Genomic DNA, 26,368 nt, shown 5'->3' on the forward strand with positions numbered 1-26,368 from the left:
CCCACTCTCATGCCCCTCTCTCTCTCTTTAAATGTTCCTGCAGGTGAGGGAAATGCTGAAGATGAGGGACTCGAACGGCGCTCGCATGTTAACGCTGATCACAGACCAGTTCATGGGCGACCCCAGACTGGCGCTGTGGAGGCAACAAGGGACCACAATGACTGACAAGTACAGGCAGCTGTGGGACGAACTAGGTACAGTGGGAGGATACACACACACGCACACACACACACGCACACACACACACGCACACACACGCACACACATAGAAATTGACGATTTTGCCATTTTAGCGCCACATAATGTTACAATAACCTGTCAACGCTCAACTTAAGTAATGGGAGAGCTGCTAGTGATGATTTCATTTAAACAGAGAAGCACATTACCTACAGATTTATATATATATATATATATAAGGTTTATGTAAAAATCTATCATATGTCAGTTTTAAAAGGTCATTTTAGTCTCAGATTTAAAATATGTGTTTAAAATTGAAGAAAAGGGTCATGATACATGCAGGTTTCAGGTAAGTTACATCAGCAAATATTCAATAAATAGTAGTAGGATAGCTGGGGATGATTTCATTTAAACAGAGAAGCACATTACCTACAGATTTATATACATATATATTCATTTTATTGCAAAGGTTTATGTAAAAATCTATCATATGTCAGTTTTAAAAGGTAATTTTAGTCTCAGATTTGAAATATGTCATGATACTCGCCAGGTTTTAGCTGAGTTACGTCAGCAAATATTCAATAAATAAACCTTTTGTAGAGTCAGGCTCTTTATGTGTGTATATGTGTGTGTGCATGTGTTCATATGACAGAGAAAAAGAGCATAAATGCACTTATATTACACAAGTATATTGGCCTAAAACTGAACTTTACACTCGGAAATTCAACCTACTTTGTGGTTTTCGTGTGTTACAATAACTGAAATACCTGAATTGTAAAATATTTTAAAAGAAGTGAAATTGTGCCCATTATATTTAATTCCTAAGCACATAAATATCAAGTTTATTAATTAACTCACACATTAAAATAACTGCAGTGTAGGTTTAAAATGATAATAACAAGTAGATCATAAATGTAATTATTCTGCTTCAGAGAACAAAGAAAGGAAACACGCAGCAAATTATAAGCACATTACTCTTTGTGTAAGAGGAGAATACATAATACATCTGTTAAAGGGAATTATGGTTTAATTAATCTGTCTTTGTGAAGAAGAAAGGTACAAACACAGTCTTTATTTATTAATCCACAGTCGGCTGTTTTAAAATCTCTGTCAACAAAGACAACGAGAGCTGCGGGAAAATCTCCTCACATTCATGTGGCTTTAATTAAGACTTTTTTATTGGCTTTGTTTTAATAATATTAAGCTTTATATTAAAAAGAAAGATACTGGTTGGTTCATTTATGTCCCGACTGAAATATCTCGACAACTATTTGATGGATTTGATGGATCCTCAAATTTAATGTAAACATTCGCCGCCCTCAGAGGATGAACCCCATGAACTTTAGTGTGTTTTTTATCTAGCGCCACCAACAGGTCAAACTTTTTAATTTGTCCAATATTTTAGTTTATGACCAAAGTAGTAGACAAATTAACTGTGTGAATTTAGTGCTAATTAGCAACTGTTACCATGCTACAACACTAAATTAAGATTGTGATCATCTTTTTAGGCTGTCTGATGTGTACATAGTTTATTTGGGTGAATTTTTTAGTTGTTTTTATATATTTTATATATTTTTTAGATAGTGTACTGCACATTTTCTCGCATCTATCTATCTATCTATCTATCTATCTATCTATCTATCTATCTATCTATCTATCTATCTATCTATCTATCTATCTATCTATCTATCTATCTATCTATCTATCTATCTATCTATCTATCTATCGTATGCAATAATCCAGCAGGAATTAAAGAAAGAAAGATTATAATTACATAATTTAGGGTGTGATTTACATGATATTTAAATGATACTTGGCTGTCTTACTAAGGAACAGAAATCCAAGATATCTGAGTTGTAATATGAAATCTTCTACACTTCTAAACAATGAATCATTAAGTCGATTGACCAAAAATTCATCACCAACCAGTTTTAGAATCAATAATTATAATTTTTCTAGTAAAACATCCACACGTTCACTCTCTCCAGCTTCTTTTCTTTCTCTTATTTGATAGTAAAGTGAATATTTTTGTCTTTCGGACTGTTGCAGCTTCTTAAATGTGAATATTATTTGGTTTCTTTAATCTTCTTGTCAACAGCAAACTGAATATTTTTGAGTTATTTTCGGTCGGGACAAATCAAGACATATTAGGTTGCATCTTTGGCTTTGGGGAAACAGTGATTTTCTGGATAAAACAAGACATTTGAAGGCATCATTTTATTGGACAAAACATTTAATTTAGGAGAATAATCAACAGATTAATCACTAATGAAAAGCCTTAAAATCTTCAATAATAAACTTTTTAAAAGGCACCAACAGAAAATAAATATAAAGAAATGCACCTGTTCTGTTTTGCTCTGCAGTCATTTTTTCACTGTTTTGCATCTGAAGAATCGACTTTTCTTCATTTTCTCATGATGAAAAGTGATTAAAGTCACTTAAAAATAAACGAAGCATCAGTCGGATTTAATCTGTACTGTGAACATGATTTAAAAAAATTATTTTATTTACAATTTTTTATATTTTTATCAACAGAAAAACATGTTTACTTCATGTTTTATGTCACAACTCTCTTCTATCTGCTTTTGATTTTCTGATTCTTTTTTTACCCCCCTCTTGTTGAAAATGCTTGCTCTTCGTTTCGTCACTCACATCTGACATCCTCCTCCTCCTCCTTCTCTTCTTCCTCCTCCTCCTCCTCCTCCTCCTCCTCCTCCTCCTCCTCCTCCTCCTCCTCCTCCTCCTCTCCTCTTTGCTGTTGTCCTTGGTGCAGCTCTAACAAAGAGACGGAGGATAAAGCCTCTCTCTCTCTCTCTCCTCTCCTCCTCCTCCTCCTCCTCCTGCTGTCCCCTCCCCCCATCCTCATCCTCGGTCTCCCTCACCTCACCTTCTCTTCCCTCTTTTTTTTTCTCTCTCTTCACCTCCCCTTTTCTTCTCTCCTCTCCCGTTTCATTTTGTCATCTGTCATCCTTTATTTATCCCCTATTCATTGTCCATTGTCCCCTCCTCCTCCTGTTGTTCTCTCTTTATCTGTAGTCGTCTGTAATCTGTATCCTGTGTCTTCTTGTTTTTAGTAAACAATGCAGGTAATCTCCACCTCACTTAATATCCTCACACTTAAAGCACATGTCAAGCTGCTTTTTTCTTTATGTGAGAGCAGAATACAATATAATTAAACCTATAATTAAACAATTAAATCTATTTTAAATGCTATAATAGAGGTTTAAAGTGCTCATTATGTTGCTCTGCTGCATTACAGAGACTTTTAATCTTACTAGTAGCCAGTTTCTTTTCTCAGAAGTTATATTTTTATTCAAATTCTTCACCTACAATGAAACATTACTCTACTTTTTTCATTTGAGTCCATTTAAAAAAAATAAACTTGCAAATTTGGTGCTTTTTTCGGTCCTGTGAATGATCAGAAAAACTACAGAGCTTTGAAAAGCTCCATAATTAATAATAATCCATAATTCAGCTTTTTTATCTTTATTAAGTGGTTGATAATTAGAGCTGCAATTAACTGCACTGATCCGGTTTTCATTATCGATTAATCTGCCAATTATTTTCTCGCTTAATCGTTTTTTCTTTTGCAGAACAAACCTTGTTATAATTTTGTAGAGCTCGCTGTGGCGTCTTTAAATTACTTGTTTTGTCTGATAAACGGTCTAAAATCCAAAGATATCCAGTTTATTATCATTTGTTACACAAATAAAGCTTTTAATCTTTACATCCTGGCCTTATTTTCAGCATTTTAAAAGGTGCAACCTGCAAATATTTGAGTTTTTTCCTTACATTTCCTCAGTTTACCATCATTTATGAAACAGAAAGAGATCAAATCATAAAATTTGAGAAGATGCAACTAGACAATAAATATATTTTTACTTTAAAAAATGACTAAAATTATTATTTATTTATCAAAATAGTGTCTTCTGGTTGGTAGTTTTGCAACTAAAATGTTAATCGTAATTTACTTTTTCCCATTATTCCACACCTTTTGTTGCAGGATAAGAGAGCAAAGTGTGTGTTTTATCTCTAAATGTTAATGTGTGTGTGTGTGTGTGTGTGTGTGTGTGTGTGTGTGTGTGTGTGTGTGTGTGTGTGTGTGCATGTGTGTGTGTGCAGGAGCCCTGTGGATGTGCATCGTGCTGAACCCTCACTGTAAACCCGAGCAGAAGAGTTTCTGGCTCCGACAGCTTCGCAGGTGGAACGGCGTGGACGTCTGCCCCTTGGAGGACGGTAACCATGGCAGCGAGCTGACCAATCTGACCAACGCTCTGCCCCAGGGCCCTCCTGGCAACCCAGGTGAGATGACACCCGGCCAAAGCAAGAGACGTCACCTCCTCTCTTTTTCTTTTTTTCTTTAAAAAAAAAACAATTTCCAAATCATCTCCTACATCACATCTTCTCGTTCTGATCTCTCCTCCTCCTCCTCCTCCTGTTCTGCTGCTGCCTTAACACCGTTAAGTCGTCTTTCTTTCTCCCCCCTCCCCCCATTCCCCCCTCTTTCTCTCTTTTAATCAAGTCTCCTTCCTTCAATCTCAGTGCCTTCGAGCCTTATTACCTTTTTAGTGTGGCTAATAGAATGAGCCTAATAACACAGTTCAGGTCCTGTAGCTTTTTGTGGCCTTCATTTCTGAGCGTGTGTGTGTGTGTGTATGTGTGTGCTTCCACTAAATCAGAGAAAAATACACACACACACACAAAGACACGTACATTTCTATCAGGTAGTAATAAAAATGTTATTACTGCTGCTGTTTTATCTGTAATAATCCTACATTGTTGGTTTTTTGGATATTTTTCAGTTAAATAAAATAAATAAAAACTCTCTCTCGCTTCAGATTCACTGACTCGGCCTCACCGGACGGTCTTCACGCGAGCGATCGAGGCCTGCGACCTGCACTGGCTGGACCCCCACCTGCAGCACATCATCACCGAGGACCACTACACCAACTACTGTTACCATGACAACCTCGACAGCTCCCTCTTCGACCCCCGGGGTTGGCCGCTGTGGCACGGTGAGTGAGCAGAGGCGACACAAGGGGGTTACAGAGGGGAGGAGACAAATTAGATTAATAAAGAGAAATATATATATAAAATAAAAAGGAGGGGAGAGAAAATTGAAATGTCCTTTTCATTTTCTCTCCTGGCAGAGCACGTCCCGACGGCGTGCGCACGAGTGGACGCGCTCAGATCGCACGGTTACCCCAAGGAGGCGCTCAGGCTCGCCATCGCAATAGTCAACACGCTGCGGAGGCAACAGCAGAAGCAGCTGGAGTTCTTCCGCACGCACAAAAAAGGTCAGTTTGTCTTCTTCAGGCTTCAGTTTCACATCCAAGACGCTTAACTGATGCTTCTGTTTAAGTCTTATTAAAAATATAAAGCATCACTCTGGTTTTGTGGCCCTTGAAAACTCAGCACTGAGCTTTAAAGGAAAATCCAGTCAAATTTGAGGGTTTATGATGTTTGTTTGTTTTATTTCACACCACTTTAACTCTCCTACTTCATTCAAAACTGCATAGAAATAACTCTAACAATCCATCCTGAGAATAAAAAGGCAGTCACATTTTGCAGAGATGCTACAGAACATTTAATATTAGACCATAAACCTTCATATATTCACAATTTCACATTCACATCTGTGGATATAGGGGATTATGTTGGAGCCAAGTATGCACACATTCTCAGTTTTCTATGGTACTTTCTGTCTTACTTCAACCTTTAAAGCAAAAATCCAGTTTATATTCAGGTTCTTGATGATTGTTTTTTTCATTTCACACCACTTTAACTATCCTATTTCATTCAAAACTGCATAAAAATAACTCCAAAAATCCATCCTCAGAATAAGACAACCTTCACATTTAATATTAGGCTATAAACCTTTATATATTCACAATTTCACATTCAATTTGTGCATTTTGGGAACTTTGGGAGCCCAAACTCATTCTATCAATCATAATCCAGTCATACCAATCAAGACAGTTAAGATACGATACGATACGTTACGTTACAGTAAGATACAATATGATACAGTACGATACGATACGATACGATACAGTACGGTACGATACAGTACGATACGATATAGTACGATACGATACAGTACGGTACGATACAGTACGATACGATATAGTACGATACGATACAGTACTATACAATACAGTAGGATACTATACAGTACGATACAGTACGATACGATACTCCTTTTATATTAAATAATAGGGTTATTAGGGTTAAAGATTAAAATATATTTTTTAAAGAAAGTAAAAAAAGGGGACAGCCAAGTACATCTATGTAGTAAATACAATACAGCACAGAATAAAAAGAAGATGAGCAAAGTGAAACATGGTACACGATACAATAAGATACACATAAAACTAGACATGAGAGCAGGTTTGTTGCTTATTTAGCCATGATTTGATGAGTCTCTTGAAAGTGGTGAAATGTGCAGCAAATTTCGGGTAGAGTTTTGCTCCTTTCACAGAGAAAAGTCACCTGGTTGCTTAAAATGCCACAAAATATATAGCAACAAAAATATAATAAAGTTGGAATTTAAAGCTGGAGACTAAAATTAAACTAAAATGAAGGAAAAACAGCGTCCAAACCTTTCAGGCAGAGCTGCTAAAAATGCTACAAAAATACATTTTACACATGTTTTTACACCGTTTCTGTATCATTATCTGGCACTTTCTGTCTTACCTCAGTCTAAGCATTACAGTAACATCCAAGTATATAAATAGCATGTTAACAGTTTGAATGTTTTACTACAGAGCTGCTCCATAAAGGCGTCACCTCAATTACCAACATGGAGGGCTGGGTGGGTCACCCTCTGGATCCCATCGGCACCCTGTTCAGCACCCTGATGGAGACGGGGCGAAGCATCGATGACGGAACCGCGGTGCTGCTCGACTTCTCAGGTAAACACACAGAAAGACACACAAGTCGATAGTACACTACTAACACTCACCATTTCCGGTCTGTCTGTCTGTGTGTGTGTGTGTGTGTGTGTGTGTGTGTGTGTGTGTGCCGCAGCGATCCTTTCCTGTCAGGTTTTTTTTTTTTTAGGCCCTCAGGTTCCAATCAGCAGTAACGACACAGACGTGCTGATTGGCTTCCAGTCATCCTCCAATAACAGCTCATGAATAAGAAATGCGGCAGGAAAAACACTCCAATTAAAACGCAAACAAACATGGAGTAGCCACAGTGAGAGGACGGCCGCGTCACGTCACCTCTAAGCCTCTCCGATACTCTTTATTTCTCTTTATAAAGTAGATAAAATAACGGTCGATGGGGGAAACGTATCGAAGCAACTGCACGGAAGAAGTTGCGAAAGTTTTCAATTAAGACTTGCAGCTCTTTGCTATTTCTAACTCTGTGTGTGTGTGTGTGTGTGTGTGTGTGTGTGTGTGTGTGTGTGTGTGTGTGTGTGTGTGTGTGTGTGTGTGTGTGTGTGTGTGTGTGTGTGTGTGTGTGTGTGTGTGTTCGTGTTCATCGGGGACTATTAACCCTCCTGGGATGAACTGTGAGGTCTGCCAAGACATCATTAAGCCATTAAAACACATGATTACCGTCCTCAGGAGAATACACACTCCAGGAAAAGAACACCAGGATGAACAAATAGATCAATACATTATCAATAATCTGCTCAGTCCACAGCCCAAAGGGACTATTCTCCTCTTAAGTCATCTCTCACCCTGTCGCCTCACTCTCTGCCTTCCTCCTCCCCTCTCCTTCAGGCTCGCTGGGTTCAGGTAGAAGGTCGGAGCACGGCATTTGCCCGGCGCAGCGCTTCCTGGAAGAAGGCGAGTCGTTCATGTCGCTCGCCATAGAGACGTCTCTGATTGGCTTAGGGCAGCAGAGAGTGATGCCAGACGGCCTCTACGCCCAGGAGAAGGTGTGTCGCAACGAAGAGCAGCTACTGGCCAAGCTGCAGGAAGTGGAGTTAAGCGACATGTTGGTGAAGATCTTCCGCAAGCAAGCTGTTTTCCTGCTCGAGGGTGAGTTAGAGTCACTAAGTATTTACTGGTTTTAGATGCTCACATGTGAGGATTCGCTGCTTTTCTTTGTCTTATATGATATTAAGTTGGATATCTTTTGGTTACTACATAATTCCATATGTGCAGTTTCATAGTTTTGATGTTTTGTTCTGCAATGGAGAATATAGACCTGTCATGATAAATACTGTTCTTGGACGATATATTGTCTCAGAAATAATCGCGATAAACAATATTATCGTCATTTGAAGACCATTTTATACCACTGATATAATGATAATATAATAGCATAATAATGAAAAGGGGGGATTGGAGAGTGGGCGCTACTCTTCTGTAAAAACACAGACTGCCAATATGGTTGGGGACAGAGTTATTTACCTTTAATTCTTCTACAGTCTCCACTCAGGACGTCACAGTGAGGAATGGAGGACACTACTCACTTAGTCAATGTGACATGAATAGCCTCTTAGCTGCTAATGTGAAGTGTGGCAATACTGAGGTCAAAGGTCATGTCCATGTATCATACGATAAGTCCATATATAGACATGACGGTGCTGTAATTACGTTTTTTGTACGATAAGCTGATAATTATTGTGACAAGTACCACATGACTATAAGAGACAACAGACATGCTAGCAACTTTGTGAGATTATACTTATAAACAACAGTGCTTTACAGTAAATGCTAACCAATTAAATTAGCTAATTTAAGATTTAATTTTCACCATGTTTGCCATCTTAGTTTAGTTTAGGTGTTTGCATGGTAACATTTAATCAGCATTAAACATAAAGTTTCATTCATTTCAGTTGTCATTATTTGTGCAGGTATTTAGTCATAAATTTAAGTATCGGACAAATTAAAGATGACTATATGTTCACTTAAGTTATTATAGTTCATCCTGAGAGGAATATGAGTATATGAAGTACATCTTGTAGCAATCCATTTAGTACTTGAGACATTTCACCCAAAATTGTGCCAAGATTTACATTACAAAATGAAGCAAAACCAAACTAGATAAATATAAATAAGGCAATGAGAAGCACAGAAGTAATAGCACATGATGTATCCACAGAATGAGATCCATTAATATGTGTAAAAACAATAAATAGAACAACTCAAACATTTCCAAAAGTAGGATTCATCATCTCAAAGGCACAATTTCTATCTGCAGCAAATTTTAATGACAATACATCCAATATTTGTCGAGATATTTCAGATTTGTAGCAAAGTGGAGGAAACACCAACACCAACAAAAACCATCGGGGCTAAAAATGTATCCCCAAACATGCTTATAGATGAGCGTCTGTTATATTTGAAAGGAATTATCGACATTCTGGGAAAGACGCTTATTAACTTTCTTTGCCGAGAGTTAGACGAGAGTAGATCAATACCACTCTGTGCTGAGAGGCTGTATCAAATCTTCTCATCTAACACACAGAAAAAAAAAAAAGAGAGCAAATAAACGTATTTTTTCCAACTAACTGCTCCTTTTTAAATGTTTCCATCCCTCAAATAACCCCTTCCTCCTCCGCCTCTCCCCCCTCCCTCCTCTACTAACTGACACATTATCCACACACAGGAAGATTCCCATTTCACACCCTGAATAACAACCAGCTCTTTGTGCTGGTAATTGTCTGTTATGTTAAGCGTGTGCCGTGTTGTGTTAACTGTGTGTACTTAAGTGTGCGCTCTGTGCCCGTACGTGTACATTAACACCCTGAATGTTTGTACTTCTGTATTCATAATTGTGCGAGTCGATTGTTTGTATTGTGAGTCTGTTTGCTGACGTTGTGGGAATGTGTGTGTGTGTGTGTGTGTGTGTGTGTGTGTGTGTGTGTGTGTGTGTGTGTGTGTGTGTGTGTGTGTGTGTGTGTGTGATATGTAGTTCATCATGCTTCAAGGCTCTTTTTACGTCAAAACTACTAACTCACTTTGTGATTATAGAGTGGAGGCCTGTAGGAAGTCATATCTTATCTTATTAAAGCAAAGAGTTTATCAAAGTGTATTTTTTTGAACATTTAAAAAAAGGGACTTTATGTTTAGTTCAGTTCAGTTATGTTATGTTATGTTATGTTATGTTATAGTATAATATAGTACAGTAAGGTATAGTATAGTATATTATATTAAAATAAGGTATAGTATATTATATTATATTAAGGTATAGTATATTAAGGCATAGTATAGTATATCAAGGTGTATTATATTATAGTATAGTATAGTATAGTATAGTATATTATAGTATAGTATAGTATAGTATATTATAGTATAGTATAGTTTATATATCCCCAAAAGTACCAAGGTTCTTAATCATCTTATTTGTTTAATACTTTTATAATTTTTGTAGTGTGTTACACATTTTCAATTCTTTTTCAAGTACATTCCACATTGGCTCCTTTAACTGATAAACATCTTTGCTTTGAATTTGTTCTAATCTTTGTTTTTGTAAACATGCATATTCCTTTTAATTCATACTGACTCGTTCGAACCTGGAACTAATTAATGTGTTTCTATTGTCACTAAATCCCATGAAAACACCAAAACCTACAATGAATTGCTCTCTGTGATATATCTTCTTCCTCTGTGCCACATACCTCTGTTATTGTCCAAAAACAATTAAAAACAAGACAGTGAGTCACACCGCTGCACTGGGTGACACGTTCTTTTATCACCATGAACACACACACACACACACACACACACACGCACACACACACACACACACACACACACACACACACACACACACACACACACACACACACACACACACACTGTAGTTTATTTTGACTCTGTCTCACACACACTGTCCTGCTGCCAGAAATACTAAGAGCTCCAAATGTGGATTCATCCGCCGATGAAAATAGTCCCCAGCTGTTTAAGGAACTTACTGAGCTGTTTAATTAAAGTATTTGTCATCTTCAGTTAAGAACTAATTAACATGGCGCTTCCTTCATTCCTGCATGTTGTTCCTACACTTTGGCACTAAAATCACTTCCACAAACAAAGGCGAACAAGTTTAACACAGATTCAAAGAAAAAGAGAAAAAAAGGAGTGGATCCACCTCAATAGCTTTTCTTAGAAACTGTCACTGTACTGAAATAACCTGTTCAAAAATAACCACATGTTTATGTATGTTTCTTTTTCATGCGTGACAATGTCGGTGTACTGCTTTGGTTTGAACTACTTATATTCTCCTAGCTCCATTATCCAAGTCCAATAGTCCAATATTCACTCTCTTTTAGCTCTGTTTTTACTCTCTACCAACTTCCTGAGGGAAATATCTGGATCTTTACCTGCTAAATGCTCCACTATGTTCACCAGCTAGCCTACAGCTAACTGTGTCAGCTTGCTGTTTGGTGCTGAGCAGGTACAGAGGCTTTTTAGAGGCCCAAATCGACGCTATGAGAGCGCTGAGAGTGAACCAAAACAGTAAAGTTGTGCAGCTGGACTCACTATAAAGCTCCGTCATTTCATATATTATAAAAAAATGTATAGATTACAGCCACTTAACGTTAAAGGGCTTTATTGAGTTAGCTTTAGAGATGCTGACATGCAGATTTTTTAACCTTTTGAGCGCTGTTTCCCTCTTTGTGCTAAACTAAGTGTCTCCCAACAAAATATTGTCCAACAAATGTGCCCCTTTTTAACATTTGACAGCTGTAAAAACACCCTATATACATTTCTTTTAGCCAGACTTTTCCTCATGTGACCCACAGAATACAAACATGGAAATAAAATGCTTCATTTTTTTCATTTTTGTGCAGCTAATACACAGTTTTTATATATGCAAATGTACAAGTTTGATGTGCATTTATTAGAAAACAAAAGAAGAAAACATCAGCATTCAAACATTTGTTGTGTTCTTCATATTCTATAAAATGTTTCTCCTGCAACATAAAATAAGCCCCGTTTCCACTGCAGGAACTTCAGGGTCATTTTACTCTGCTGTGGAAACACAACAGCTGAGAGGACGTTCCTGCCTCCTAGATTTTACCAGGAACTTCCTGAAGTTCCTGCAGCAGAAATGAGGCAATAGTGATTATGAATGTGAATTGGTGTAGAGACTAATTATGAGGCAGAATATGAACAGTATGTAAAGGGTTAAAAGCATACATTTAAATGTTGAAACTTATAGTTATAACGGCCCAAAACGACACTATGAAAGCGCTGAGAGTGAACCGACACAGTAAAGTTGCAGACGGACAGTTAAACAAAGAGCTGAAACTCATTATAAAGCTCCGTAAAGCTGCAGAGTTGTAATCATTTCTTATGTTATTATGAAAAAATATTGATTAAAACTGCTTTGATTCATGTCTAAATACCTACAAAAGGAACAGCAGTCTCCTTCAGACTGAGCTGTATTTTGGGTTTGGGTTCAACTTCTGCCTGCTGCTAACGTGGTTGCTTTGGCTGAACTGCAATTCTTGTAATTTCTAACATATTTCAGGATGTCCTGTGTTACTAAAATGGAAACTGAGACCAAGAAACAGAAAACTATGCACATTTTTTTCGGATGACTAACAAAGTGGTCATCACTCTGAATCATACCGTTCATCTTCTCTGTGTTTAATCAACGGTGTCAAACATGTTGAAATATCAAGCTGGGTGATAATCTCATACACAAGGTTCACTGTCCAGTCATATGTGAACCATCATGCTGCTCTGCACGGCATGCACAAACCTTTTGTTGTCTTCAAGCTGACTTTGCACAGACTGCACTGATCCTTGAAGTGTTTTCTAACATTTTTTTCCTCATTTTCTTCCCTCCAGCTGGTCCTTACAGTGGTCTGGGGGAGTTAATCTACAGAGAAAGCGTCCCCATGCACACTTTTGCCAAGTATCTCTTCACCTCCCTGCTACCTCATGACGCCGAACTGGCGTATAAAATTGCACTGAGGGCCATGAGGTGAGTTAAATCTGCTTATTTCCTCCTTTTTTTGCTTGTTTTCGTTTCTTTTTTGTCTACGAGGAACTTGCAGATGAGAGAGGAGGAACAGAAATGACATTTTTAAAAAGAGAAAAGAGGGAAGGGTTGGTTGGAAACAGCCTGGAAATGTAAGCAGTGTGTGATGGATGCAGAGATAGAGAGAGAGAAAGAGGAAGAAGAAGAAGAAGAGAGGCAGATTTAGGAGCTATCTGGGGCACTGTTTAATGACAAAACCTCCTTTTGCTGGAATATTCACTAAATAATTAAACACTGCTGAAAACGAGTTTTATAAAATGTGTGAATAATAAATATACGCTGTTGGTTTTCTCCCTGACCGCCACGGGTGTTATGAAACTTTATTTCCTCTCTCCTCCAAATTAAACCCTTTTGATTTTTTTTTTTTTATATGTAAATCTTTATTATTTTTTTTTAAATCTTGAAACTTGAATTACAGGAGGGAGGAATATTATTAAACTGCTGAAGCGTGATATCACAGCAGCTATATCAGGATGTAGCAGGAGTGTGGTTGGAGGGGAGGAGGAGGGAGGAGGAGGAGAGGAGGAGGAGGGGTAAAAAAGAAGGAATTGAGTTGTTACTTTTAAACCCATCTTTGCCTCAGGCGAAGATCCACCTGAGTTTAGGTGTGCAGGCAAGCAAAGGAAAACTATCGATTTATTCTTTAAAAGGAACATTGCACCCTGATAACTTCTTTAGCTTTGTGAAATGTTCCTCTGAGTAGACAAATCTGCTCCTGTGTGTTTCTGTGTTTCTGTCTAATAAAGATTTGATAATAAAGGTTTTTTTTCTCTCTCTTTGTGTATTCAGGCTGCCGGTCCTGGAGTCCACGGCCGGCTCTGGCGACTTGTCTCGTCCTCACCATATAGTGTCAGTGGTGCCCAATCGTTACCCTCGCTGGTTCACTCTCAGCCACATAGAGTCCCAGCAGTGTGAACTGGCCTCCACCATGCTCACTGCTGCTAAAGGTAAACACACACACACATATACACACAGGGTTTTAGTATGAATTTACACTCATAAGTACTCTGACTCCAGTTTCTAGTGGCTCTCAATGTACTCACAACAATGTTCAGATAGATATGAGTGGATATTAACATAGTTCAGCCAAAACAAGAACAATAAAGCTGAACAAGGACTTACAAACATATCACTTATATGTGCAAGTAAGTAAAACATATGTGAAATGAAGCGTCACGTTATCAGTATACCTTATCAGTTAAATGCCAATCACAGCACTTCAGTGCCAAGTAAAACTGTATTTTCATTTGTTGCAATGAATGGTTTAATCTATGACGAGTGTTCCTGACTGAAATATATGAAAATACATAGATACATAGATATAGAAACAACAAATGGACAACAACATGCAGTGTGTACAAACAGCTAAAACTGTTTTATTGGGATTTTTCATCTCAATAGACATATTAAACCTTTATATTATGTAATATTATATAATATATTTTTTACTAGATGTGGTTAAGATATTCGGTTTTAACATTAAACTTTAATTATTATAACATAAGGCGAGTTTTATTCGTGCAGCACATTTCATACAGAAATTTAAGTACATTACATAATACATTAAAAGCATTTTTTTTAAAGCATCAATGTCTTAAATGCAAATTAAACCAAAAAAGAAACATTTAAAGACAGGAGACAACAGAAACGACAATTATAGATAATTTGAATAAACATAAACCAAACAAAACACTTCTCATTGTAATAACATATACACACAAATACTGACTTATCTCATTAAAACAAGTCATGTTGTTATTACTAGAAGTTTCCAGATGATAATAAATATGACGTGTGTGATTATTGTGTCTGGATTTGGTGACAGTGATTATTAACGAGCTGCAGACTATGAATGAATAGATGAGCGCTTCTCAACCAGAGCATGAAATAAAAACCTAATTAAACCATTTTAAAAACCAGCTGATGGAGAACAAGCTGAAATTGTGACTCCTTTTAACAACATTTCTTTTAACGACAAGTTTCTTGTCATAATAACATAACAACTTATTCCGTCCTAAACATAAACAACAAGTTTTTAATGATATAATGAGCTAAAGTGATATTCTAGGAAACATATTAAGGACAATTCCTGTTCAAATTGAATCGTTTTGTATGTAGTAATAACAGAGAAAGGATCTTCTTATAATAAAGTAGGTTCTTATGTTATTAAATGCTACAAACCAAATGGGGAATCAGCTTTTGTCCCTAATTGGAGAAACTATCCCCAATTAAGTGGTCCTAAATCTGAAATTTGCCAGTAATAAGGTGTTTAACCCTCCTGTTGTCCTCGAGTCAAGGGAGGAAGGGAGGAAGAAGGAAGGAAGGAAAGATGGAAGGATGGAAGGAAGGAAAGATTGAAGGATGGAAGGATGGAAGGAAGGAAGGAATGATGGAAGGGAGGAAGAAGGAAGGAAAGGAGGAAGGAATGATGGAAGGGAGGAAGAAGGAAGGAAAGGAGGAATGAAGGAAGGGAGGGAGGGAGGGAGGAAGGAAGGAAGGAAGGAAGGAACGAGGGAGGGAGGGAGAAAGGAAGGGAGGAAGGAAGGAAAGAAGGACAGAGGAAAGAAGGAATGGAGGAAGGTAGGGGGAGGAAAGAAAGAGAGAAGGAGGGAGGGAGGAAGGAAGGAAGGAAGGAAGGAAGGAAGGAAGGAAGGAAGGAAGGAAGGAAGGAAGGAAGGAAGGAAGGGAGGAAGGAAAGAAGGAACGGTCAAAACAGACGGGGTCAATTTGACCCGGGAGGACGACACAACGGTTAAATGATGCCTAGGTAAATAAATATCAGTCAAACTAGGTTATTAGGAGAATAAGTACTGGACACTAACTTCACCTCTTTTCTTTGTTTGTTATCAGGTGACGCTCGTAAACTAGAAGTAGTGTTAGAGTCCATCCAGAAGAACATCCACTCCTCATCTCATATTTTCAAACTGGCCCAGGATGCCTTCAAAATCGCCACTCTAATGGACAGTCTGCTGGATATCACACTGCTCAAAGTCTCCCTGGAGCTGGGCCTTCAGGTGACTAACACACACATACACACACACACACACACACACACATACGCTCACACACACACACACATATGTCATCCTTATCCTAACCCTTAACCATAACATCTGACCCAAAAATCTGCATTTTACTAACTGAAGTCATGGCTTTTGTCCTGAATTAACTGGTCTTAACTGTCCCCGAAAGTAGCCTTATGACAAACACATGTTGTCCTAGGTCACTTTTGGGGACATTACATAGACTTACATTCATTCCCTGGAGACTTATCCTAACCCTAACCACTGACCCAAAAATCAACTGTTTTACCAAATGGGGAATCAGCTTTTGTCCCTAATTGGACAAACTATCCCCAATTAAGTGGTCTTAAATCTGAAATTCGTCCGCAAAAGTAGCCTTATGACAGACACACAGAAACACGCTCCACATGGTGCAAACTTAAAAACTAATTGTATTAAACTAATCGTCTCTCGTACAGGTGATGAGAATGACTCTGTCTACCTTAAACTGGCGGAGAAGAGAGATGGTGCGATGGTTGGTCACGTGTGCGACAGAAGTTGGTGAGTTTTTTGTTTTTTCCTCCTTAGTTACTGTTGCTATGCCTGTCGAGGTTTACATGTGCGTACATATTTATGTAATTGAGTTTTTGCGCATGTTATTGTGTTAATATTGTATTATGTGAAGCGCCTTGGTAAAGTTTATTAGTAGTATTATTATTATTACATTATACAATAGAGATGCAAATAGACAACGTTGTGCGACTCACAGTTTGAGCTCTCATGCAGTTTTAAATCATCAGTATGAAATATGAACATTTGTGTTAGAAAATATCTTTAATATCTTATTAAAAAGCCAAATGTACAAGACTGTGAACATAAAAAGTTTTGGGTAAAAGTGAACTATGACTCCCAGGATGCATTTCAGCAAGAAACAGCCAATCACTAAGCTTAAAATTAGAGTATTACTATTTTGTTAATGTCAAAATGTTAGTTTCTTACACATATTTATAAAAGACTGACTATAAACTTATATTTTTACAGTAATTCTTGAACATTTGACTTTTTATTTGTTTTATTTTTCAATTATTCTTACAAAAACATAATCCACACTGCACAACCGTTTTAATATCAAAATGGGAACCTCAGATTGCTATAAGGAAAAATAAATATATGAGTATGAAAATAAATAAGTAAGGGGGCACTACGCTCTCTTTACAACTTTTATCCCATTTCCGTTCACGCCTGCTGAGGACCCGACTCGTCTTTTCTCTTGTATACAATCAATTTTTTACATATAGCTAAATTTCCTTTACACAGAAGTTACTGTGAAGTCCTGTTACCCTCTTGTTCTGTTTCTGAGTGAAAGGACTCAACAACACGTCTCTGATTCATACAGAAGTAAAGAAAAGCTGCATTTCATTTTCTAGCTGATGTCTATTTTGTTGTCTGAAATAACAAACATCACCAGCAGATTTTTATCAGATGTTAAATATGTAGTTAACTACCTCTAACTCTGTAACCAGGCTGAAAACGTCTGCTTGCTTATTTGTTTCCTCGAGACCTTAAAATTGGATTTCAGAAAGCTTTCAGTGGAAGGGAAGGAGGGGGAAAGGAATGACTGGCAGGGTAGTTATTATGGAGGATTGTGGCCTGTGGGCTGACTAAGTGGGCCTTATGTTTGGACGGGAATACTGGAGCCCAGTGGCCGTTTCATTTTTCCCCCTGAAGTGGACAGGAAGCTGAGTCCAGAGGGACGGAGCTCTGACGGGGTCGGGGGCGGGGGGGGGGGGGGGGGGGGGGGGGGGGACCCTCCTCCTCCTCCTCCTCCTCCTCCTCCCAGATTATTTCTTGTGAATGCAGAGGGAATGACAAGGAGTCCCTGTTTCTGTGAGCAGAGCTTTGAATTGATTCATTGAGAAGTTGGCAGTCAGTGATGTAGAGAGAGGCCAGGCCATATAATGTCAGAGAATTTGAAACAGAATATTCAATTAGAAAAGTAAAACAGCCATTGTGAGACTTTGCTAATACAAATATGCTATTTTGGACGTTTGCTTTAGTTGGTTACTTCAAGTTTAAGGCTGAAAATAAAGGTTTTTATGAGTCCGACTGATTGATTCTCATTTCATCAGGGTCTAAAAGAAGTATTTTAATATCACCAACATCAAATAATCTTTTTTTTATTATATATATTTCATGATTTCACCTTTTTAACCCTTACATACAAATTTGACCCGTTTTGACCCATTGAAAGCAACTCAAACATCCTCAATACATCCTTTAAGGTTAATATTTTATGGCTTTTCCTAAAGTGTGCCAGTGCAAAAATTGAAATATTCCAAAATGATGATTTTTATGCAGCTGGTTTATACATTTTTATGCCAAATGATTATGGCTGCTATGTTCTTATTTTAGATGACATGAGATCATAATCTAGTGTGATTGTGAATGTATTTCACTATAAACGAAGTCAAAGCAAAAGAAAACATGAATTTGCTGCAGTCACTAATTATAAAGGAATATTTAAGCCGGGTCAGAATATGAACAGTATGTAAGGGTTAAAGGATATTGGCAATAAATCCCATGGAAAGACCAACAATGTGTTGTCTAAAGCCCCATTTGTTCCTAATTAATACATAAATATAATGTTTAATTAGTTTTTAAAACAGCTGTTTCGCAATCAATACTCAAACAGGAGTAAATTATGACTTTGTCGGGGACTATTTTTAGCAGCGTATTAATACATATTTGGTGCTGTTGTGTGTGTGTGTGTGTGTGTGTGTGTGTTTGTGTGTGTGTGTGTGTGTGTGTGTGTGTGTGTGTGTGTGTGTGTGTGTGTGTGTGTGGGATTGAGTCAAAGTAAACTACAGCGTATATGTGTGTGTGTGTCTATAGTAATGAAGGAAGATATCACCCAGTGCAGCGTTGTGGCTCATTGACGTGTTTTTAATAGTTTTTGGACAACAACAACAGAGCTCTACGGCACAGAGGAATATAAGACATATCAGGCGTTGGATACACACACACACACACACACACACACACACACACACACACACACACACATATATAGTACTTGTTATTAGGATCTTGTTGTTTTGATTTTGTTTGATTGTATTCGCTGTTGCCACACTGTGATTTCCCATTTGGGATTAATAAGATACTCTATCTTTGTTGTTTTGGGTTGCGATTTGTTGACACTTAGAAAATTATAGAATATCACCAGACTTATTCCTTAAAGATTCAACTTTCAGCCGGGTGTATATATTTAATCCAGTTCTGGTGCTTTCGCTGGAGTATTTTTGGTTTTCAAGGTTTTCAAAGTTCAAGTTTCAAGGATGTTTATTGTCATTCCAACTATTTAGATACATGAAAGAGAACGAAATACAGGACTAAAAAATAAAAAATAGAATAAATATTGAACATCTACACAATAAGACATAATAAGTCAATAAATAAATAGTAAAACAATAAATTCTTACACGCCGAGAGACATTATTACAGCATGCTAGGTCTGTCACGATAACTACTGTTGAAATACTGATGACCACTGATGTAATGATACTATAATAGCACAGTGAGGAATGGAGGACACTACTCACTTAGCCAATGTGACATGAATAGCGTCTTAACTGCTAATGTGAAGTGTGGCAATACTGAGGTCAAAGGTCATGTCCATGTATCATACGATAAGTCCATATATAAACATGTGATGATAATGATGTAGATAATTATTGTGACAGGCCTAATCATATGTACAGTGAAAGAGGGTGTTATAGTCATTTGGGTCAGTGACAAATAAGGGTTGGCAAGATGAGCAATTAAAAAATATCTTAAATAGTTTTAAAAGCAGCATCAGGTTTGTTAAAATGTACATTTAGTATTTTTGTTGGTTTTATGTCATTTGAAATGACATTTGCACAATTTTTTACCAAAAGTAAGACTGAATGCTCCTGAAAATGTCAAATGGTGCAACCACAAAAGAATGATAAATATTAAATATTTTATCCACCTACAGTGTATTTAAGTGGACTTATACTAATAATGACTTCATTTAAACAATGTAAATGTTTCCTGATCTCCATGATTCCCCAGATTAAATGTAATATTTAGAACAATTGTATTCCATTACCTTTATTTAATATAAAAAGTTATAATGTAAGATCATGCAAAACTAGTTGATATGGTGTTTTATTGAGAATTTAGTGTTTTTAAGCAAGTTGAATTATTTGGTACAAAGTTTTTATGGTTACACCACTTAGACATTTTTGCCATAATCCTCTAATATATTCTCTCAAAATGGATTAAAAGCAGAAATTTGATGCTGGGTCCACAAAAAAAGAATGTGTGCAAGTTATTCATACGTTTATTTTCACATTTTAACCCCTTTAAATTTGACTAAACCACATGGACACAAAAAAAATGTTACCAAATTATACGTAAAATTAAAAAAGAGAAAACCTAATATTGAGCCCTGGGGAACCAAAATGAACTTTCCTTTCCATCAGATCTTAAACTAACATAAATGTTCTTCTGTCTCTCTCTCTGTAGGTGTGTTCGCGTTGGACAGCATCATGCAGAGCTGGTTCACCCTCTTCTCTCCCACCGAAGCCACCAGCGTCGTGGCCAGCACCGTCATGTCCAACAGCACCATCGTCCGCCTGCACCTGGACTGCCACCAGCAGGAGAACCTGGCCAACTCCGCCCGCACCCTGGCCCTGCAGTGCGCCATGAAGGACCCCCAGAACTGTGCCCTGTCGGCTCTGACGCTCTGCGAGAAGGACCACATTGCCTTCGAGACAGCCTATCAGATTGTACTGGACGCGGCCTCCACGGGAATGAACTACACACAGCTGTTTACAATAGCGCGCTACATGGAGCACCGTGGTTACCCCATGAGGGCATACAAACTAGCAACGTTAGCCATGACTCACCTGAACCTCAGCTACAACCAAGACACGCACCCGGCCATCAACGATGTCCTGTGGGCGTGTGCTCTCAGCCACTCGCTGGGGAAAAACGAACTAGCGTCCGTCATCCCCCTGGTGGTGAAAAGCGTGAAGTGCGCCACCGTGTTGTCGGACATTCTGCGGCGGTGCACGTTAACAACGCCGGGGATGGTGGCGCTGCACAGTCGCAGGAACTCTGGGAAGCTAATGTCTCTGGACAAGGCTCCACTCAGGCAGCTACTGGACGCCACGATCGGGGCTTACATCAACACGACGCACTCACGGCTGACGCACATCAGCCCGCGCCACTACAGTGAGTTCATCGAGTTCCTCAGCAAAGCCAGAGAGACATTTCTGATGGCGCACGACGGACACATCCAGTTCACGCAGTTCATAGACAACCTGAAACAGATTTACAAGGGCAAAAAGAAACTCATGATGCTCGTTCGAGAGAGATTTGGTTGAAAGAGGAACAACAACAACAAAAAAAGACCAAATGGCCCCTTTTTACTTGAGTCTCCTGTTTTTATTTTTATGTTATCCTTTCTAACTTGAAGTGAAAATCATCCTAAAATAACATTCATGCAAATCTTATTCCTATGATTTGGGACTGCTGGGTTTAAAATGTGTTAACTGAACACGTTTTCCTTGAAGGCAAATAATTAGAAATGAAAGACTGTGATGTGGAGAGAGAAAAAAAAGTGACTGTTCGTTGATATTGAATAGGACTTTTTTTTTTTTTGTGGACGATATCTGATACGCACATGTTTTTAATGGACACAGCCCAAGATGATAGAAATTTGATATGAATATTTAGGGTACATTTTCTCCTACAAATGACTGTAAACATTCATAAAAAAGCAACACCTATTGATTGATGTGTATAAAGAAAACCATTAAGTTTGCAAAAAGTAGAAAGACAGAGAGAGAAAGAGAGAGACGTCAATTTGTGGAAGTTTGTGTGTATGTTTCCCCTTTATATATAAATATATATGTATGTATGAAAGTGAAAGAATAAGAGTTTTACACTGAGTCTGAGTATATACTGTATTGTCCAGTGGCAAAATGTCCACCTTGCACTCCTCCGACTTCCCTCAGCTAACATTCAACAGCCTCAAAGAGAAGACAAAACGGCTTTAAACCAAATGGAGCAACTCCATCTGAAGTGACAAGTACCTCTTTTTAAGGATCCAGCTTTACTCTCCTCCCCTTCCTCCTCCCTCCTGTCCTCGCCCAGCTACTCACTGTAGTGAAACTGTGTCAGAATTTAAAGGAAAAAAAAACAAAAAACCTTCACTGGGTCGATTTATTTAGTTTCTGCCATCTTCGAGCTTGATTGTTCTGGCTTTTTTTTTGCAGTGTTGTTCACTCAAAAACATTCAGTGTGCTTATTTTATGCACACATTTGTCACAGATACACAAAAACAAACTATCATACTGCTTTTTTTTCGGTCTTGTGGAAACTTGGCAACTGTCAGCATACATTCTCAGGGATTTCTCTAAAAAAAACAAAACAAAACAAAAAAGCAGACAAAAAAAGATTTTAAAAAAAGAAAATAAAGAAAGATAGAAAGAGAGAGAACAAAAGCATTTTATCGTCCTGTTGTATATATATGAAAGTATATGTCTGAATATTTGAGAAAACAAAATGTATATGTTAACTAATTTATGACAGAATATTCTATGTAAGGCACAATACTTGAAGCTGCAGTACTTTTTTGGGGGTTGAAGAAGAAAAAAAAACATATCAGAAGGACTTCAAAAGAAAAAAAAAGTGCGGACATATAATGAACTGCAGCAACTGGCCAAGTGGAAGAAGACGTTGCAAAAAAGTTAAAAAAAAAAAAAGTGTGTGTGTGTGTGTGTGTATTCTCTCTCCCCCCCAACCCGAACACACAGGATTGAGGATTGCATTGTAGAAGTTGACTGTCGAGGGCAGAGCGGCGAGTCGGCCAACTTTCTGCAATATTCCAGCATTGAGTTAAAAAATCTGCAGTCACAAAAACTAAATCTGTTTTTTGTTTTTTGTTGTTGTTTTTCCTCTTCCTCTGCCGACATCCCTGCGCCTCCCCCCCGACTTTGTGCAGGACAGAAAGTTGCTCTATATACTGTAGTTCTTGACTGTTCCACTTTTTTTTTTTACGCTTCTTATGTTATGATTTTCCTCCTCTTCAATTGTTATTTAATTTTTTAAAATTTTATTTCTCTCTTTCTAGAATTCCTCACACAAGAACAGCCTTCTTTCTTGCCTTGTCTTAATGCTTTAAAATAACCAAATGGGAGTTCTAACTTACCAAACCTTTTTCATAAGCCAACCAACTTTTCGGTTACAACCTTTTTTTGTGTTGTTTTTTTAATTTGTAGCTCAACAAGCTATTCTTGTGCTTTAAGGGGAAAAAAAGCTTAATTTCATCCGTTTTCCAGTGTTGCCCCCCCCCCCCCCCCCCCCCCATTAGAAGTCTGTTGTTTAGAAAAAACCCTTTTTTATTTATTACGTTAGGTTAAATGATTGTACAACCATGTCAACATGCTCATGAAGTTGAAACTAAGATTTGATACACTGATCGATTTATTTATGTAACTAAAAATCACTGTTTTATAAACTTGTTAATGAATCAACATTTTGTTTTGATTAAATTAGTTTTTTGAGAGGATGAAATCTACGTGTTCTTTATTATTTATTAGCTCCTTATAATAAAGTTTAGGTGTGACGCAGGATGTTCATAGTGGTTTGACAAAATTATCTTAACCTTCGTGTCGTCCTCCCGGGTCAAATTGACCCCGTCTGTTTTGACTGTTCCTTCTTTCCTTCCTTCCTTCCGTCTGTCCTTCCTCCCTTCCTCCCTCCTTCTCTCTTTCTTTCCTTCCTCTCTCTTTCCTCCCTTCCTTCTTTCCTTCCTCCATCCCCCTTTTTTCCTTCCTTCTGTCCTTCCTTTCTCCCTCCCTCCTTCTTTCCTTCCTTTCTTCCTTCCTTCCTTCCTTCGTTCCTTGCTTCCTCCCTTCCTTCTTTCCTCCCTCCCTCCTTCTCTTTCTTTCCTCCCCATTACCTTCCTTCTTTCCTCTGTCCTTCTTTCCTTCCTTCCTCCTTTCCTTCTTTCCTCTGTCCTTCTTTCCTTCCTTCCTCGCTCCCTCCTCCCTTCCTTCTTTCCTTTCCTTTCCTCCCTCCCTCCTTTTCTTCCTTCTTCCTCCCTTCCTCCCTCCTTTCCTTCCTTCTTCCTCCCTTCCTTCCTTCTTTCCTTCCTCCCTTCCTTCCTTCTTCCTTCCTTCCTTCCTTCCTTCCTTCCTTCCTTCCTTGAATCGAGGACAACAGGATGGTTAATTAATCACATCTAGTGTTGTATTTCAGTGTAATTCATGTGTAAATTTACCACCTCTGATTTAGTATTATATACCATTTGTATTTATATTTTTTACTAATATGAAGTTAAACAGGTTTTTAAACATCCATTTCTGAAAATTATACATATAGATATTTAAGAATTCTGGAAAGACATGAAATGAAAGGACAATAAATATCCACATCTCAGACCTCCTTGAGTGTATAAATATAAAAAGTTAAAATGGTTTTGAAGGCCTGGGTGAAATGGGTAAAATCAATATAACACTATTTTTTAAATCAAATAACTTGATATCAATATTATGACAATATTGTAGGGATGGCTATTGGTGCTTTCACAAAATATTTACACAATTTCACAGATTTTTGATTAATAATAATCAGTAATGTGAATGTAATCACTAAGTGTGTAAAAGGCAAATAATAGAAAAGCTAGAACAGTTTTGGTAAGTTCATGAAATTACATCAGTTTATTGTGATGCAGCCTTTAAAATCATGAAAAGACACTTGTGCTGTATTACGATATTACAATATATATATAGTCTCATATCACAATATCAATATAGTAGATTGTATAGTAGATTATAAGTAGATTGTCACAGTACATTGTCCAGCCCTGTCAAACCATAACATTTCCATTAAATACAGCATTTATTAGGAAGGACATAAGATTCTCTGATCCTCTGATGGTTTAATATAAAATAAGATAAACCTTATTGATCCCACATGAGTAAATTGAAGAGTCACAGCAGGAGAGGTCAAAGAACAAATGCATGGTAAAGAAAAGTACCTTTACAAAACTAGAAAACCATATTTAATGCACATAATGTTCATCTATTGTATAACGTTAAGAAACAATAATTCTAATGTTAAGCAGGTCTAATTTGTACCATCTTAATTTGGCATGTTAATCTGATATTTACTTATTTAATATGAATTTAAAATTTGACCTGATGATGCAGCAGAGGAAAGGTTCATAAATCACTGAAGTTGTTCATTTTGACCTTATAGGAACCATGAATGTCAACAGAAAATGATACGTCTTATCAGTTTAGTAGAAGATGAGATATTTTACTGAATAAGTGAAACAAATGGACCTTGTGGAGGCGCTAGAGGAAACATCAGAGGATCACCTAATTTTATCTGTAGATACCTTTAATATGTGTAGCAAATTTCATGGTTATCCATTCAATAGTTATTTGACTCCAAACTGCAAATGTCAACCTCATGATGCTGCAATGAAAACTAAGTGGATGGTCTGCACAAAATTACACAGCAATTGATATAATAGTTAAGATATTACTTCATTCACCACTGGTAACCATTACAAGGTGTTTAAATGGGATGAGGGTTATATCCAGGTTTAACCTACATGTAAATGCTCTTTATATTTCAGTCTCTGCAAAATCCTCTTGTCTATTGATCCAGGTTGATCCCAAAAAAAAGAAGGAAAGAACATTTGAGTCAATTCAGTGAAACAAGAAAGAAAGAAACTGACACATGTGAGAGAAGGAGTTTTTATTTATTTATGTGTGAAAGAGGAGACTTCACAGAGGATGAATGGATTATTTGGATCTTAGTATGTTCTTAGAGTTAAGCTTAAACTCTCAACATCAGACTCCCAGTTTATCCCTCTTCTAATCTATCCGCTTGTTTCAGACTTCATCATTTAGTTTATTAAACCGGGAAAGTTTCCCCACAAACTTTTTTTGCCGGTGCTTCTATTCTATTATTCTCATGCTGGCTGAGTTCAGTCTGACATTTGTTAACTCACGAGGGAACTGGACTGTCCCCTGTTGTCCAAGTCTCATCATGGAAATGTCAGTTTTTTTCAATACGTTTGCTGTTACGTGTTAGTTTAAATTTTTACATTTTAGTTTAAAAACATTACATTTTTTGTTGTTTTTTATGAGTTTATTCACCTTCAATCGCAAGTATCCCATTAAAGTGTT

At 37.5% G+C, this 26,368-nt stretch overlaps 1 protein-coding gene across 1 annotated transcript in view; it reads left to right on the forward strand.

Moving 5' to 3' along the window:
- The window catches only part of zswim6 (zinc finger, SWIM-type containing 6), a 55,083-nt gene extending 33,539 nt beyond the window's left edge, over positions 1 to 21,544 (forward strand). Inside the window, exons 4-14 of the mRNA XM_062434470.1 lie at positions 44 to 194; positions 4,300 to 4,479; positions 5,016 to 5,192; positions 5,328 to 5,474; positions 6,945 to 7,091; positions 7,911 to 8,171; positions 12,939 to 13,074; positions 13,921 to 14,078; positions 15,982 to 16,145; positions 16,613 to 16,694; positions 20,682 to 21,544. Coding sequence (XP_062290454.1) covers positions 44 to 194; positions 4,300 to 4,479; positions 5,016 to 5,192; positions 5,328 to 5,474; positions 6,945 to 7,091; positions 7,911 to 8,171; positions 12,939 to 13,074; positions 13,921 to 14,078; positions 15,982 to 16,145; positions 16,613 to 16,694; positions 20,682 to 21,544 — 2,466 coding nt within the window. The remainder of the gene's footprint in view (positions 1 to 43; positions 195 to 4,299; positions 4,480 to 5,015; positions 5,193 to 5,327; positions 5,475 to 6,944; positions 7,092 to 7,910; positions 8,172 to 12,938; positions 13,075 to 13,920; positions 14,079 to 15,981; positions 16,146 to 16,612; positions 16,695 to 20,681) is intronic.
- The last annotated feature ends 4,824 nt before the right edge of the window (positions 21,545 to 26,368 follow it).

This window comes from Scomber scombrus, chromosome 15, assembly GCF_963691925.1.
Source record: "Scomber scombrus chromosome 15, fScoSco1.1, whole genome shotgun sequence".
Lineage (NCBI taxonomy): Eukaryota > Metazoa > Chordata > Actinopteri > Scombriformes > Scombridae > Scomber > Scomber scombrus.